General features: G+C 41.6%; 1 protein-coding gene across 3 annotated transcripts in view; it reads right to left on the bottom strand.

Annotated features, from left to right (window-relative positions):
• The window catches only part of LOC139478918 (nuclear factor 1 X-type-like), a 273,086-nt gene that overhangs the window by 196,757 nt on the left and 61,813 nt on the right, over positions 1–14,516 (bottom strand). Inside the window, exon 1 of one of the 3 annotated variants that reach the window (XM_071261606.1) lies at positions 9,475–9,687. The exons of the other annotated variants lie outside the window; for them this stretch is intronic. Within the exon in view, the coding sequence (XP_071117707.1) occupies positions 9,475–9,483 (9 nt within the window). The 5' untranslated portion in view covers positions 9,484–9,687. Of the gene's footprint in view, positions 1–9,474; positions 9,688–14,516 lie in introns of those variants that run through there. 3 annotated transcript variants of the gene reach the window in all.

The raw sequence follows: 14,516 nt of genomic DNA, 5'->3' as shown, positions 1-14,516 counted from the left end.
TCCGTCAAAAGATAGTCACCGTTTGCAGGATATCACCACTACGAAATTGGTGTGTGCCAGAGTTAACCAGAGTGTTCTAAACCCATTTACCACCTAGACAATGTTCGAATCCCGATAATCGCCTCTTAAAACAAGCATGGGTTGCTGAAGACCAATTCTAACACTCATCTTCAAGGGTAGTACACATACTGCAAAAGACACTTGACAGTCAAAAGGAAATAACCCTAGGTTTTCTGAGCGATGTATTCAGTATTTTGTCAATATTAGCACTAAGCGGTGTTACTTTTAGCATGCAACCAAGAACAAAATATGAGATACATATGTCCGACTAACTTCATGTGAACTTTCAATGGTTTCTGTGGAGAACCTTACAAGATATGATCTTCGTATAAATTAAAAATTCGGTGAAAGAAATCATCAAAATCAAAATCCAATAGGGTCGTCACTAAGAAAGATATCCAAAAACGGCTACAGAGTTTGATGTGTTATGTATGGAGACAATTCTCAGAAAGTTTGAAAGCATTTCATGCAGTGGGTTCAGAGGAGATAGGATTTGAAGACAGGTACCCAAAAAGCCCTGTGAAAACCTTGAATCCAATATGGCAGCAACTAAAAATGATCTCCAAAATCGGCTAACCGAGTTTAATGTGATATGTATGGAGACAATTCTCAGAGAGTTTGGATACATTTCATGCAGTGGATTCAGAGGCGATAGCATTTGAAGACAGGTACCCCCCAAAACACTGTGAAAACCTTGAATTCAATATGGCTGCCAAACCACGTGACCAATGACCAAAGTCAAAGAACAAAAAATGTCAAGGAACTGAAGCAGCAGATACATGCAAGGTTTGAAATTCATCAGACAAGCGGTTGCCGAGCAATAGTGCAAACTACATCTTCAAAAAATACTTGTTTTTTGGTTATCTGCCCTTGGCTATTGGGGCTACGGCCTTTGGATTTTGGCGGAATCTGGTACTCAACTATCTTCATACACATACACAATTTGAACAAAATCGAGCCATTGGTTATGCTGCTAGCTCTGGTACAAAAATCGGCGGAATAATAATAATGTTAAATCGAACGATAACACTAGAGCTCTTCAGCCATTCGGCTAGGTGACTCTTCAACAGGCTGTCACTTCTTTGTCATTTAAGCGTCAGTCAATCAGATTAGCGTTCTGAGTTTGTCAGGACCCCGGGTTTCTGTCGCATTGCTTAGATAAAGTGCTGAACCTGTTTCCAACTGCGTCCATGTTCGAATCCCAAAACGGTTTGGTTGTACCGACGCCGTCAAAGGTAAGGAAACTCTTGCGAGACATCGCCGCTACGAAACTGACGTGTCCAACAACATCCCGGGATGTTCTTAACCCATTTCAGACGCCGTCCATGTTCGAATCCGCATATGGTTTGTTTGTACCAACGCTGGCAAACGTCAGGAACTGCTTGCGAGACATCACCACATGGGTCCCAGTGAGTTCTTAACCCATTAACGACCTGGAATTATGTTCGAATCCTCAAAGGGTTTGCTTGTACCAACTCGGTCAAAAGATAGTCACCGTTTGCAGGGCATCACCGATACGAAATTGGCATGTGCCAGAGCTAACCAGAGTGTTCTTAACCCATTTACCACCTAGACAATGTTCGAATCCCGATAATCGCCTCTTAAGACAAGCATGGGTTGCTGAAGACCAATTCTAACACTCATCTTCAAGGGTAGTATGCATACTGCAAAAGACACTTGACGGTCAAAGGGAAATAATCGCAGGTTTTCTGAGCGATGTATTCGGTATTTTGTCAATATTACCACCAAGCGGTGTTACTTTTAGCATGCAACCAAGAACAAAAGATGAGGTTCATATGTACGACTAACTTCATGTGAACTTTCAATAATTTCTGTGGAGAACCTTACAAGATATGATCTTTATATAAAGTAAAATTTTGGTGAAAAAAATCATCAAAATCAAAATCCAATAGGGCCGTCACTAACAAAGCTATCTTAAAACGGCTAACAAAGTTTGATGTGTTATGTAAGGAGAAAATACACAGAAAGTTTGAAATCATTTCATGCAGTGGATTCAGAGGAGATAGGATTTGAAGACAGGTACCCCCAAAACCCTGTAAAAACTTTGAATCCAATATGGCTGCCAAACCACGTGATCAATGACCAAAGTCAAAGAACAAAAAATGTCAAGGACCTGAAGCATAAGATACATGCAAGGTTTGAAAGTAAACAGACAAACGGTTGTGGAGCAGCAGGGCAAAATATATCGTCAAAACATACTTGTTTATCAGTTATCTGCCCTTGGCCTTTGGGTCTACGGCCTTGGGTTTTTCGCGGAATCTAGTACTCAACAGTCTCCATACACACACAAAATTTGAACCAAATCGGGCCAGTGATTATTTTGCTAGCGCTGGTACAAAAATCGGTGGAATAATAAATAATAATAAAATATAGCTGCAGGCAGCGATGTCGGGCTCTATGGTTTCGAGAATTACTGAGTCATTCGGTTTCAGCCTACTCGAATCCGCTTTATAATACAGTGCATAAGAGTATTGTATAATGTAATTAATAATTTGATATTTCACTGACTTCTTCTTTGATAGGCATTTAGAAGTTGGAGTGCTAAGTGATGATAAGAATTTATGGATGAACAACTTCTTTATTACAATTAAGAGTGACGTTTCAGTTTAGGTTCTATCATCGTTATCAAGCAAGTGATATACAGAGTGTGGTTGACAAGTATCTATACAAGTAGGAGGCAATGTTTATGCAGTAGAGTAGATATTGTTATACTGGAGTAGAGAAGCCTGTTATGTACACACAAGGGTAGTGATAACAATCGTCGGTGAAGTCAGTGACAGAAACAAAGGATGAAGACAGTAATATAAACAACGGGATTATGGCTGATTGGGGCCTTTGATGAGTTGATGGTACGCCGGGGGTATGAAAATCAAAATCAAATATGGCCGCAACTAATAACTATCCCATCAAATATATCAATATTTGATATTGTATGTACGAAGACAAATCTCAGAAAGTTTGGTAGCATTTCATTTGTCGGATTCAGAGTCGTATGCTTTTGAAGACCTGTGTACCCAAAACACACTGTGAAAACCCTGAATCCAAAATGGCTGCCAAACCACGTGGTCGATGGCCAAAGTTAAAGAACAAAAGATGTCAAGCATCTAAAGCAGCAGGCACATGTAGAGTGTGAAAGTAATCGGAGTAGCGGTTTCAGAGCAACGGGGCAAAATACATCTCATGCCAATAGTGAGTATGGTTTTAAGCCACTTTTAGCAATATTCCAGCAATATCACGGCAGGGGACACCTGAAATGGGCTTCACACATTGTACCCATGTCAGGAATCGAAACCGTGTTTTTGGCGTCATGAGCGAACGCTTTAACCACAAGGTTACCCGACCGCCCCTCATACCAATAAATCATTTAGTTCCAGTCAATTTGAATCCACTTTATAAATGCATTGCAGATGAGTATGCTATAGTGTAATTTATTACTTCAGATGTCATTAGACCGCCTCGGTGGTCTAGTGGTAGACCATCCGCTCGGAGAGCAGAAGGTCCGGAGTTCGATCCTCGACCGCTTCATACCAAAAGACGTTAAAAGATGGTACTTGTTGTTACCCTGTCTGGCACTCGGCATTAAGGGGCTAAAACAAGGACTGGTCGGCTCGGAGTCAGTATACTGTGTCTGAGTGGGGTATTCATGTTAAACTGCGGCATAGTATCTCAGTGAGCTAGGACTATAAATCGGCATCAGTCTCGATCAGTACAAGCAGCCCCACACACGTACATGCACGTCGCTATATAAGTGCAATAATCTTGGACGCGACGTTACACCCCATTTCACCTCACCTCATATGTCATAAGTCCATTTTGACAAAATTGGCGGGAGCCAGAGCTTTCTTGGTTGTTTTCTACCCATTCCTTGTTCATATTCGAATCCTCAAATGGATTCTTTGTACCAATGCCGTCAAATAAAGACGCCGCTACGTAATTGACGCGTACAAGGGTGTCTCAGGGCATAGAGCCCTAATAATAAATCGAACGATTACAATAGGACAATAGGATTACAATAATTATCTAGACGATCACACTCTACATACACACACGAAATTTGGTCTAAATCGGACCAGTAGTCTCCGAGTTACAAGTGTTCAAAGGTCTGCCATTCAGAGGTCTGCTGTATGGCAGCTTCGGGCAGGGTGACAGGCAGGGTGGCAGGGGGTCAAATAGTTCGGGAGCATAGCTCTCTTGTCCATTGAGCTACAGTCAAACGAATTAACGTTCTGACTTCGCCAGGACCCCGGGTTTCTGTCGCATTGCTTAGATAAAGTGCTGAATCTGTTCCCGGCCTCGTCCAAGTTCGAATCCCCAATTGGTTTGGTTGTACCGACGCCGTCAAAAGTAAGGAAACGCTTGCAAGACATCGCCTCTACGATCACACTCTACATACACATACAAAATTTGGTCAAAATCGGACCAGTAGTTTCCGAGTTATAAGGGTTTAAAGGTCTGCTATTCAGAGGTCTGTTGTACGGTAGCTTGTGGCAGGGTGACAGGCAGGGTGGCAGGGGGTCAAATAGTCCGGGAGCGTAGCTCCCTTGTCCATTGAGCTACAGTCAAACGGATTAGTGTTCTGACTTCGCCAGGACCCCTGGTTTCTGTCACATTGCTTAGATAAAGTGATGAACCTGTTTCCGACCTCGTTCATGTTCGAATCCCCAATTGGTTTGGTTGTACCGATGCCGTCCAAAGTAAGGAAACGCTTGCAAGACATAGCCTCTACGACACTGACGTGTCCCAGAACGTCCAGGGATGTTCTACACCCATTTCAGACGCCGTCCATGTTCGAATCCGCAAATGGTTTGCTTGTACAAACGCCGTCACATGCAAGGAACCGCTTGCGAGACATCACCACATGTGTCCCAGTGAGTTTTTAACTCACGTTTGACTTTGACCATGTTCGAATCCTCAAATGGTTTGCTTGTAACAACGCCGTCAAATGTAAGGAACTGCTTGTGAGACATCACCACAACGAAATTGACATGTGCCATGTGTGCCTGGGTGTCCCATACTGTTTTAACCAATTTCTTACATCGACCATGTTCGAATCCTCAAATGGTTTGCTTGTACCAACGCCGTCAATAGACAGACACCGCTTGCAGAACATTGCTGCTACGAAATTGGCGTGTGCCGGAGTGTCAGAGGGCTACTTAACTCATTTCCGACCTCGACCATGTTTGAATCCTTATAGGGTTTGCTTGTACCATCGCGTCTAATTTAATCGCCGCTACGAAATTGATGGCTCTGGGGTATACCCTTTATCTTCTAAACCCATTTCTGACTTCGACCATGTTTAAATCCTAAACTGGTTTGCTTGTACCAACTCCGTCAAATGTAGGCAGCGGTTACGGACATTGCCGCTGTGACATTCGCATGTGCCGGGTGTCAAAGGCTGTTCTAAACCTATCTACGACCTCGAATCCTCATGTTCGAATCCACAAAGGGTTTGCTTGTACCAACGCAGTCAAAAGATAGTCACCGTTTGCAGGACGTCACCGCTCCGAAATTGAGCGTGCCAGAGTGAATCAGAGTGTTCTAAATCCATTTCAGACCTAGACCATGTTCGAATCCTCAAATGGTTTGTTTGTACCAACGTCGTAAAACATAGTAACTGCAGGCAGGTTGGACATGGCCGCAAGAAATTGGCCTGTTCTGGGGGTGTCGGGGGGCATGGATGGCCCAGCTGTCAAAAGTAAGCATTTGGCAATTGGGAAATAAATTAGCAAGTCAAGGAGCCTGACCACCCAATCCTGATAATCGCCTATCAAGACAAGCATGGGCTGCTGAAGACCAATTCTAACCCTCATCTTCAAGAGTAGTCTACAGTCAAAGGGAATTAATCCTACCTAGATTTTACGAGGCTTCATTCTTAGTATTTTTGAAATAAATAATCACATATTACCACCAAGCAGTGTTACTTTTAGCATGCAACCAAGAGCACAAAATGAAGTACATATGTGAAACTAACTTCATGCAAACTTTCAATAGTTTCTTTAAAGAACCTTACAAGAAATGATCTTTAAAGTAAAATTTCGGTGATGAAAATCAAAATCAAATTTGGCCGCAACTATCAAAGATGGCTAATGACAGCTATTAAAATATTGATTTGTTGTGTATGGAGACAATTCTCAGAAAGTTTGGAAGCATTTCATTAAGCGGAATCAGAGTCCCATGCTTTTGAAGACATGTACCCCCAAAACACTGGGAAAACCTTGAATTCAATATGGCTGCCAAACCATGTGACCAATGGCCAAAGTCAAAGAACAAAAAATGACAGGCACCTAAAGCAGCAGACACATGCCAATTTTGAAAGTAATCGGACAAGCGGTTTGGGGGCAATAGGCCAACATAAATGTTAAAAACAATCTTGTTTTTTGGTTATCTGCCCTTGGTCTTTGGGCCTACGGCCTTGGGATTTTTGTGGTATCTGCTTCAGGACATTGGGAATCTTGCTGCCAATTTTGAAGAGATTTTTGAGCTGTAGTCCTTGAGTTATGATTGGAACAAAAAACGCCGGAATAATAATAATAATAATAATAATAATAATAATAATAAATCGAACGATTACAATAGGTCTCTTGCCTTTCAGGCATAGAGCCCTAATAATAATAAATCGAACGATTACAAAAGGGCTCTACAGCCTTTAGGCTTGGAGCCCTAATAAATCGAACAATTACAATAGGGCTTCCAGCCTTTCGGCTTGGAGCCTTAATTAATGTAAGCCATGTCCTGTGTATAGCTACCAAGTGGGAATGAAAAGTTTAAAATGCAATATAAATGCAGCAACCCTCATCATAACAATGGTTGGCATTGGACACACCACACAGCCACTATTGGAACTGAAAGCATCAGCAACCGAACACGTTTGGCATATCCATTTAACTCAGCATTCCGATGAACTACAACATTTACTGTCCTCACTGAGCGAGAAACATGGCTGACAGTAGCAGAGTACAAAAAGGGGGAGGTGTTAATCAATGCTTGTTTCCAGAGAGAATAACTCTAATCATGCTAACAAGGAAGTTAATATGCATTGAATGAAAATCATAATTCCCCCTCTACACAGATTCCTTTTCAGCTAAAATGCAATTTTTGTATGCATTAATGGTGTATTTTGATTGGAGACGAATTGAAAGCTTATCAGTCATACAGCTACATCAATGACCATGATGACTTCACTTACAATTTCATTCACTGTTTACGACTTAGTGGTAGATCTGGCATTTTCTCAATAATTGTTGGTGTAAACAGGGCTAATAAACAATTATGTCAATCAGTGTCAACGGTAGGCAATCCGTCTGTGACTGACACTTTCATAATATTAATTTATTGTGGTGGGATGATACACCGATGCATCACAATTTTTTACTTCTCGATACAAGTATCGGTCACAGTCAAACACTAAGTTAAAAATTTCGATTCTGACCTAAAATGCTTGCTTTAATAAGTGTTCCACTCCACTAAACAGTAGTGCAAGTTAATAGTGAAAACATACATATTTTCATTTGTTGTGCCATCTTGACACTGCCATCATCTCTATTAAAAGGATAACAGCACATGCAAGTATCGTCATACATATTGGAACGTGAGTAGGTATCATGATAAGTATCAGATCTTACAATTGGTGTATTGTCCCAGCCCTATTAATTTATATGTATTTCATTGACATAAAATCACTACCAGATCATGATGTGTGTGTGTGTCTTGGCTACCACACTATTGTTAAGATTGCTGGGATCTGGTAGACAGATGGACGAGATGTCAAGACATCTTCATCCATGTTTGAAGACCATACCTGACTACTGTCCATTTATTTGCGATAACTGATACAAGAAAACCTGTCTCCCAATTTAGATACCAATTCTGAAGCATATGAATACCGGATGCTCAATGCCACAGATTTTATGCTTTGTAGTCAAGACTTTGAGTAAGACTAACCCAAAATAAATTATTTGCCCTTAACTTATTTGTTTCCCATAAGATCTGTGCATGTATTCCTCTGCCGACCGCTGGCAAACCCGATACTACCGGTATTTCTTTTGTCTGCATAGATATTGCATTCAGTTCCAATGCGAAAGCTATGCTACCAATACACCTTCATTCTAAACACATTTATTACTTTTTATTTAAATAGAAAGAAGGGCCTGATAGTCCTGATATGAAATGTTATTGACTTATATGTTGATTAATGTCTCAAATGGGATCACACAAATAAATTCATCATTTTCTAAGCATTTTTCCTCTCTTATGACCATTTGTACTTCTTCTTCCATTGCCATTTTGACAGGTCTCTGTTTGTGTCACAGATCCCTTTTGCTACCTATAATAGTACACTGAAAAGACAACACATTCATGCATAATGTACATGAATTGTTAGATGTGTGAGATTCATGACACGATAACACTGATAAAAATTAACTTTCAATTACAGCACAATTATCTAGATTCCTAAATTCAGCTGTATTCTAAAATGCCCAGTGGCCTCGTTGTCTGCACTGGTAGTACAGAAATGTATCCGAGAAACATTTCTGTATGCTGAAATGTACCCTAGACTGGCAATAAATTCAAAGCACTGTCAATTTTCACAGTGCACACACCAGTTTCACATTCGCTGTCAGACAAATTCCTGTCGTTTCCTGTCAGTGTTATGTTTACCTTAACCCCGACCCCAACAATCCCGAAATCAGCCCATTACATTTTAAATGTTAGGGTACATTTCTGTACTACGATCTTGGTACGTGTACCCATATGAAATGTACCTGGGGTACATTTCTGTGTTAGGCCTGACTGTGACGAAAATGTTTTCCCAACAGCCTACGATGAACCAAGCCGTTTGTCGCTATATACCCCATGTGTTCACTGGTATTTGTTAACTGTGAAGAACTGACAATTTCTTATCCTATGATTCATGAGAATTTCAACTGGCTTATCTATTTATTAACAAAAAGACAAATTGGATAGGATAAACGTGTCCGAAACACCAGTGAATGTTGGTGGATTTGTTTGTTGTATGTATTGTACACTGTTACGTTTTGTCACTCAGCGCTTAGTATCTGATACTGACTTGTCAAACGTACTTTCTGTGGCGAATAACACATGAACTTTAGATAAATACGCAGAAGGATACACTTAAAACATTTTGACAGATCAATCGTCGAGCACGTCAAGACATGACTCTCAACACGTCAGCCATTTTGGAAAATAGTTCTTGAGTAAGAAGTGTCTGCACCTATTCATATCGGCCTAGTGCTTCACGTCACCTAGGAATTAACCGAACACTTTCTGCATCACAAGAGAAAACCGTATTGGGTGCTATGTATTTGATGGGTACATACCACAACGGTAGTCCGATGAGCAAAAAACATTCCGCGATTTGTATGTTAACCTTACCATGGTCATCCTTCGAGACCTAATCGCATGGATCTTGTCTTAGAACTGCAGGATTCATTGCAGTCGATTCAGCCAGCACTATCCGTAGTTTGGGAAGGAGTCATGGTCGCGCATCATTCGATAAGCATGTAAAAGCTCTAGAATAGCCGAAAGCAGATGTGTTGTAATCCTATTTCTTGAAAGAGGTTCCCATTTTGATTATGACGTAGTGTGTTATGAACACGAACCTTTTGTTGTTGTAGATTTCCTTATTTGGAGGCTGGGTATCAATCTCACTGACTGGACCAATGATACGCTTTCTTTTCCCATACTGGGCGTGTACATGAGTTGCGAGTGCGAGGTGTGCGGCGATAAAGTCGCTGTTTGTCAACAATATTTACGGGTTATGTACACATTACTGGATTTTTATTTCTTAATGAAAGGATGAATATGGTACTACACAAATCTACGTAATGTTTTAAGTAATATGAAATACTTCTTGCAGGTATCGAATGTACAAAATATGGGGATTTAACCACGCCCACTAATATATTTCGACAGTATTTACTAAGGAGCTGTCAACACGACGTCCGGCTTGGGGCACATGCACACATCCGCGCACGCACGTACATGACACGTCTTGTTAGTAATATCGTTAAAGTAGTTTGTTTTCTTATATTTTAATCGTTATGTATACAAGCCACAAACGCGTATAATGAAACAATCTCCAATGCAATGATATGCCACTGGCTGTATAGGCGTTTTGTTCATGGATCTGTTTGGCATTGACATTTTGTCCGAATTCGTTCGTTTGGTTTAATCGCGTATCTCCTTATGGCAATATATGCACTACCGCTGCAAGGAGATTTTTCAGAGAAAAAAAGATTGAGAACTAGGGGACAGTTACACAGGACATCACACTTTTACATTTTGTGAAAATATATTCCATTTTCTATTTGTTTTCATATGTGTTTTTAGCGTCAGATTTCTGTTACATTTCCTTCTTATAGATGTGGGATATGGTACATTCCCAAACATGCGGAATGTCGTTAGAAATACACAATAGTTTCGTTGAGGATCATGGAAATATGTGCAGTCAATTACAGCCATAAAATTATGTTAGTCTGGAAGCTTGTGGCAAAGCAAATTACCAATATACGATACTTGGCACCCAGTGGTTTATTAATTTTACATTTAAAGGATATGACTGGGGTATAAAAAGTTGTCTTAGCCATTCACCTTTTATGATGTTTCAGGAGTAAGTGATTGCTTGCTATTTGAAGCTCTGATGGCATGTACCGCGTTGTAACGGACCAAACCCGTGATATACGATGTTCTGAGCCAACTCGGATAAAGCTTTAAAAAAACATTTAAACCTCATTTTAGTGAGTGTCTGCGACACATATTGAGTACCTTCCGCCCGTAAATCCCCACAAAGTATAAAAATATATAAAAGTCCAAAATAGTGTAAACAGGTTTAAGTCATCACGACCGATGGAGGCTTCAGAAGTAAGATGACTTGCACCATAACGGGACTCAGATTTGCTCAGTGAATATAAAATAAAACGTGTATTTTGAAAAATGAGAAAAATGTCAAATCAAGGAAATATCTTTCAGTAACTTCAACTATGACCTCCAAAAGTCTAGGAATCGGAAACATCCGTATGATGCAACACGTAATACGCCTGAGTCGGATTTGCTTATGTCAATTTCGTTTCAGAAACAATAAGACCCAGAGAAATGAAACGTTTCGATTTGTTCGAATTTACAATTTTTCTTCGTCTTTTTTCCTGCACCACGTCGGGCTTCTCTTGGACGTTATCTGGCATGCCGTAACTGGTCACCTTGTCAGATAAGAAACAGTACTCAGGTTTAATTAACCGTGGTACAAACAATATCTTAACCCAGAAGAAATCTGTACGTAATGATGTTATATGATGGCAGTGGTCAGTATTAAATGCAAAAATACAGTTTTGATAGCAAAAGCCCGTGACAATGGTATATATTCACCCAGCGGCGACTCCGGCCAAGCTTCCTAGATGGGCTAGTCAGGGATTCAGGAGTGAAGACTGATCATCACATGAAAGCTGTACTTGATCGAATGAAATGTGAGAGAGATACGTAAACACGCCCTGGTCTCCTTGTCCCCTTATTACATCCTAACTAGCCACAAGAAATGTCTACACAGTGCCCTCACCTGCCTTTGGCACACATTTCAACAACATGGAACAACGCGTGATCGACCACGCGTCACCACACCTGCACAGGACATGTTCATCACAGTATGACATTTACGGAACATGTTTGCTACAGCAACCTCTACCACATCTGCAGTGCCTGGACTCCGGGGACCTCGGATCAAACCGTCAGGAATCGCCTGCGTGGCGCTGACCAAATATACGTCCAAGGAGACCAGCGCGGGGACCCATCCTTACACGACAGAATCATCAACTACGCAGACAGTGGTGTTTAAACCATCTCAGCTGTCCATGGCAGAGATGGAGAACCGTCGTTTTCAGGGATGGGTCACGGTTTCTGCTCAGAAAGTCCTGACGGAAGATCACACGTTTACCGACGCCGTCATGAATGGCATGTTCCGAACTGCGTGCAGGAAGTGGATATATTTGGTAGTGGACTTGTTATGGTATGGGCGGACATCTCCTACAGTGGGAGAACTGATCTCATCCAGGTGCAAGGCAATCTAACAGCGCGACGTTACTGTGATGAAATCACCAGACCTCACGTCATTCCATTCACGAACCACCAATCGTCATTTACCAGCATGACAATTCTCGACCCCATACCGTTTGATTAAACATTAGTTTCCTGGCCAAGAATAATATCCAAGTTCTTCCTTGGCCACCAAGATCACCAGATGACCATTTAAGAACCCAATTGACCATTTATGGGACGAACTAAACTGACGGCCAAAAGAAACGTCACTAACGATATTTCCAGGATAAAATATGACCAACACAATTTGAAGCAGCAATAACAATTGTATTGTAGAAATTCATCATTCAGAACAGTAAAATGCGAATTTACTAATTCAACAACAAAGTCCTTGACCTCCAACAGGGACATTTCTTGACAAGGGGTCATTCGTCCAGTATTCGACCAACAACATTGGTTACAGCTTTAAGGTGACGATGGCCCAGACCGTTCAATACGGGATATGAACTCCATGAGCGGCTATGCATCTTCGAATGCGGCGTCGAACTGAGTAGACAAGCGTCCTCACATCGACTGCAGGTATCCGATTCCATTCTTCACGGAGGGCAACGATCAACGCTTGTCTCGTGAAGGGAGGATGTTGACGTTTCCGAAGACGACGCCCCAGTTGGTCACAGAGATGTTCTATGGGTGACAGATCTGGTGATCGAGCTGGCCACGGCAGGACAGTCACGTTGTTGGCGTTGAGGAAGTCTCTAGTAATACGGGCTTTATGGGGTGTGGCGTTATCGTGTTCGAACACTGTCCGTTGTTGACGCTGGATGAAAGGAAAAAAAGATATTGTCAATGTAGCGTTGTGCTGTCAGGTTCCACTTCCTGGGCACAACAAGGAGCCGTACGTTCACCACGTCGTCGATAAACTCGCGTCCGCCCATCAGGTTTGAAGAGTTGGAACCTGCTCTCGTCACTAAACAGCACTCAAACAGAGTTTGCCTGCACCACGTCAATCTGGCACGTCGATGTTGACGGTCAAAGTCATGCCCTTGAAAGGGCGATATAATGTCGTAGTCGTCTGGTCACTGTTTGTCTGCTGACCGGATGCATATGTCCTAAGCTGTTGGCAGCTGATGACGTCACAGTAAGAAATCTGTTCCCCAGATGAAGTACCCGTAAAAAGCGGCCATCCTGCGGGGTCGTGACCTTTGGTCTGCCACTCCTTGGTCTGTCTGCGGTTCTGCCAGTCTGTCGGAGACGTGCGACCAGTCTGGTAATGGTCATCTTGGAGCAGTTCATGTTAATGGCAGCCTCTCTCTGTGTCGCTCCCATCTGCAGCATACCTATGGCTCTCTCCCTCTGGACAGCGGTCATTTTTTGCATGTTCGTTGGTGTTAATCATGGCAACCAATGATAGGGAATAGATCCGTGCGTAATTTATACCCGGAAATTGCACGATAATTTGGGAAAGAATGTTTTAAAAAATGGCTGAAAAACACCAATATCTCCCAAAATCCGCAAGCACGTGCAAAAAACGACAGAGAACATGAAGGCTGTATTCGTGAGATGTGTTCTTTACTGTTTTTGAACAGGTTGGCATCTTTGTTTGAAAGTGGCAAATCAGTTAATGTCGGTAAAGTTTCTTTCGGTCCTCAGTTTAGATCGACGTGTGCGACGACGCCATCCACAGCCGCAGACCCTACCGGCTTTGTTTTTGGCTTTTGAGGGGATGATCATCAGAACATTCCAAGATTGATATGGTGGTCATAACCATTACTGACATTCTTTGGCCTTAACCTTTCTTCATGTGTCATTTGTTGTACAGGACCTATTTCCCCTTGTGATTTCAACATGTGTGACAGTGCTTTATTCCTAATTGTCATGTCACCCGAATGTTTGCACCTATAAATATATGAAAAGACATCATCAATGCGTTGTTTTTTTTAGTAGTATCTATTAAATTTCATCGCAACCTGGTGGATATTTGTACTGCTTGAACTCAACTCATTTCTTGCGTGAAATCTACTGAACAAGTCATTTCTTGGAAATCAGCATGACATCTCCCCATTGTAGGGCTGACAAGTTGTAGAAATTATGAAGAGAAATGCTGAGCTAATTGTTTTCCTCCAACAAAATTTATTTTAAAAAAGACAGGACTTAAGCTATGATGAAGTTGTACTTCTGTTGCAGTTGGTTTGAAATATTCCCCCAACTCTTAGAATGACTATAATAGTATTAAGAATGATTTTCTCTCCACCCCAAAGTTTACTTACATCCGGTACTCTTCGCTTTCCGTGTCTGCCAAAATAGTTGTTCACCGATGACAGTGTTATTTACAATCTATTTAGGGAATGGCCATTTATTACAGGAGCTCTGGAGGTGGGTCGGGGTGAGAA

Source organism: Haliotis cracherodii, unplaced genomic scaffold (genome assembly GCF_022045235.1).
Source record: "Haliotis cracherodii isolate W230 unplaced genomic scaffold, xgHalCrac1.p SCAF_4, whole genome shotgun sequence".
NCBI classification, from domain to species: Eukaryota; Metazoa; Mollusca; class Gastropoda; order Lepetellida; family Haliotidae; genus Haliotis; species Haliotis cracherodii.
This window is presented reverse-complemented; position numbering and strand designations above follow the sequence as displayed.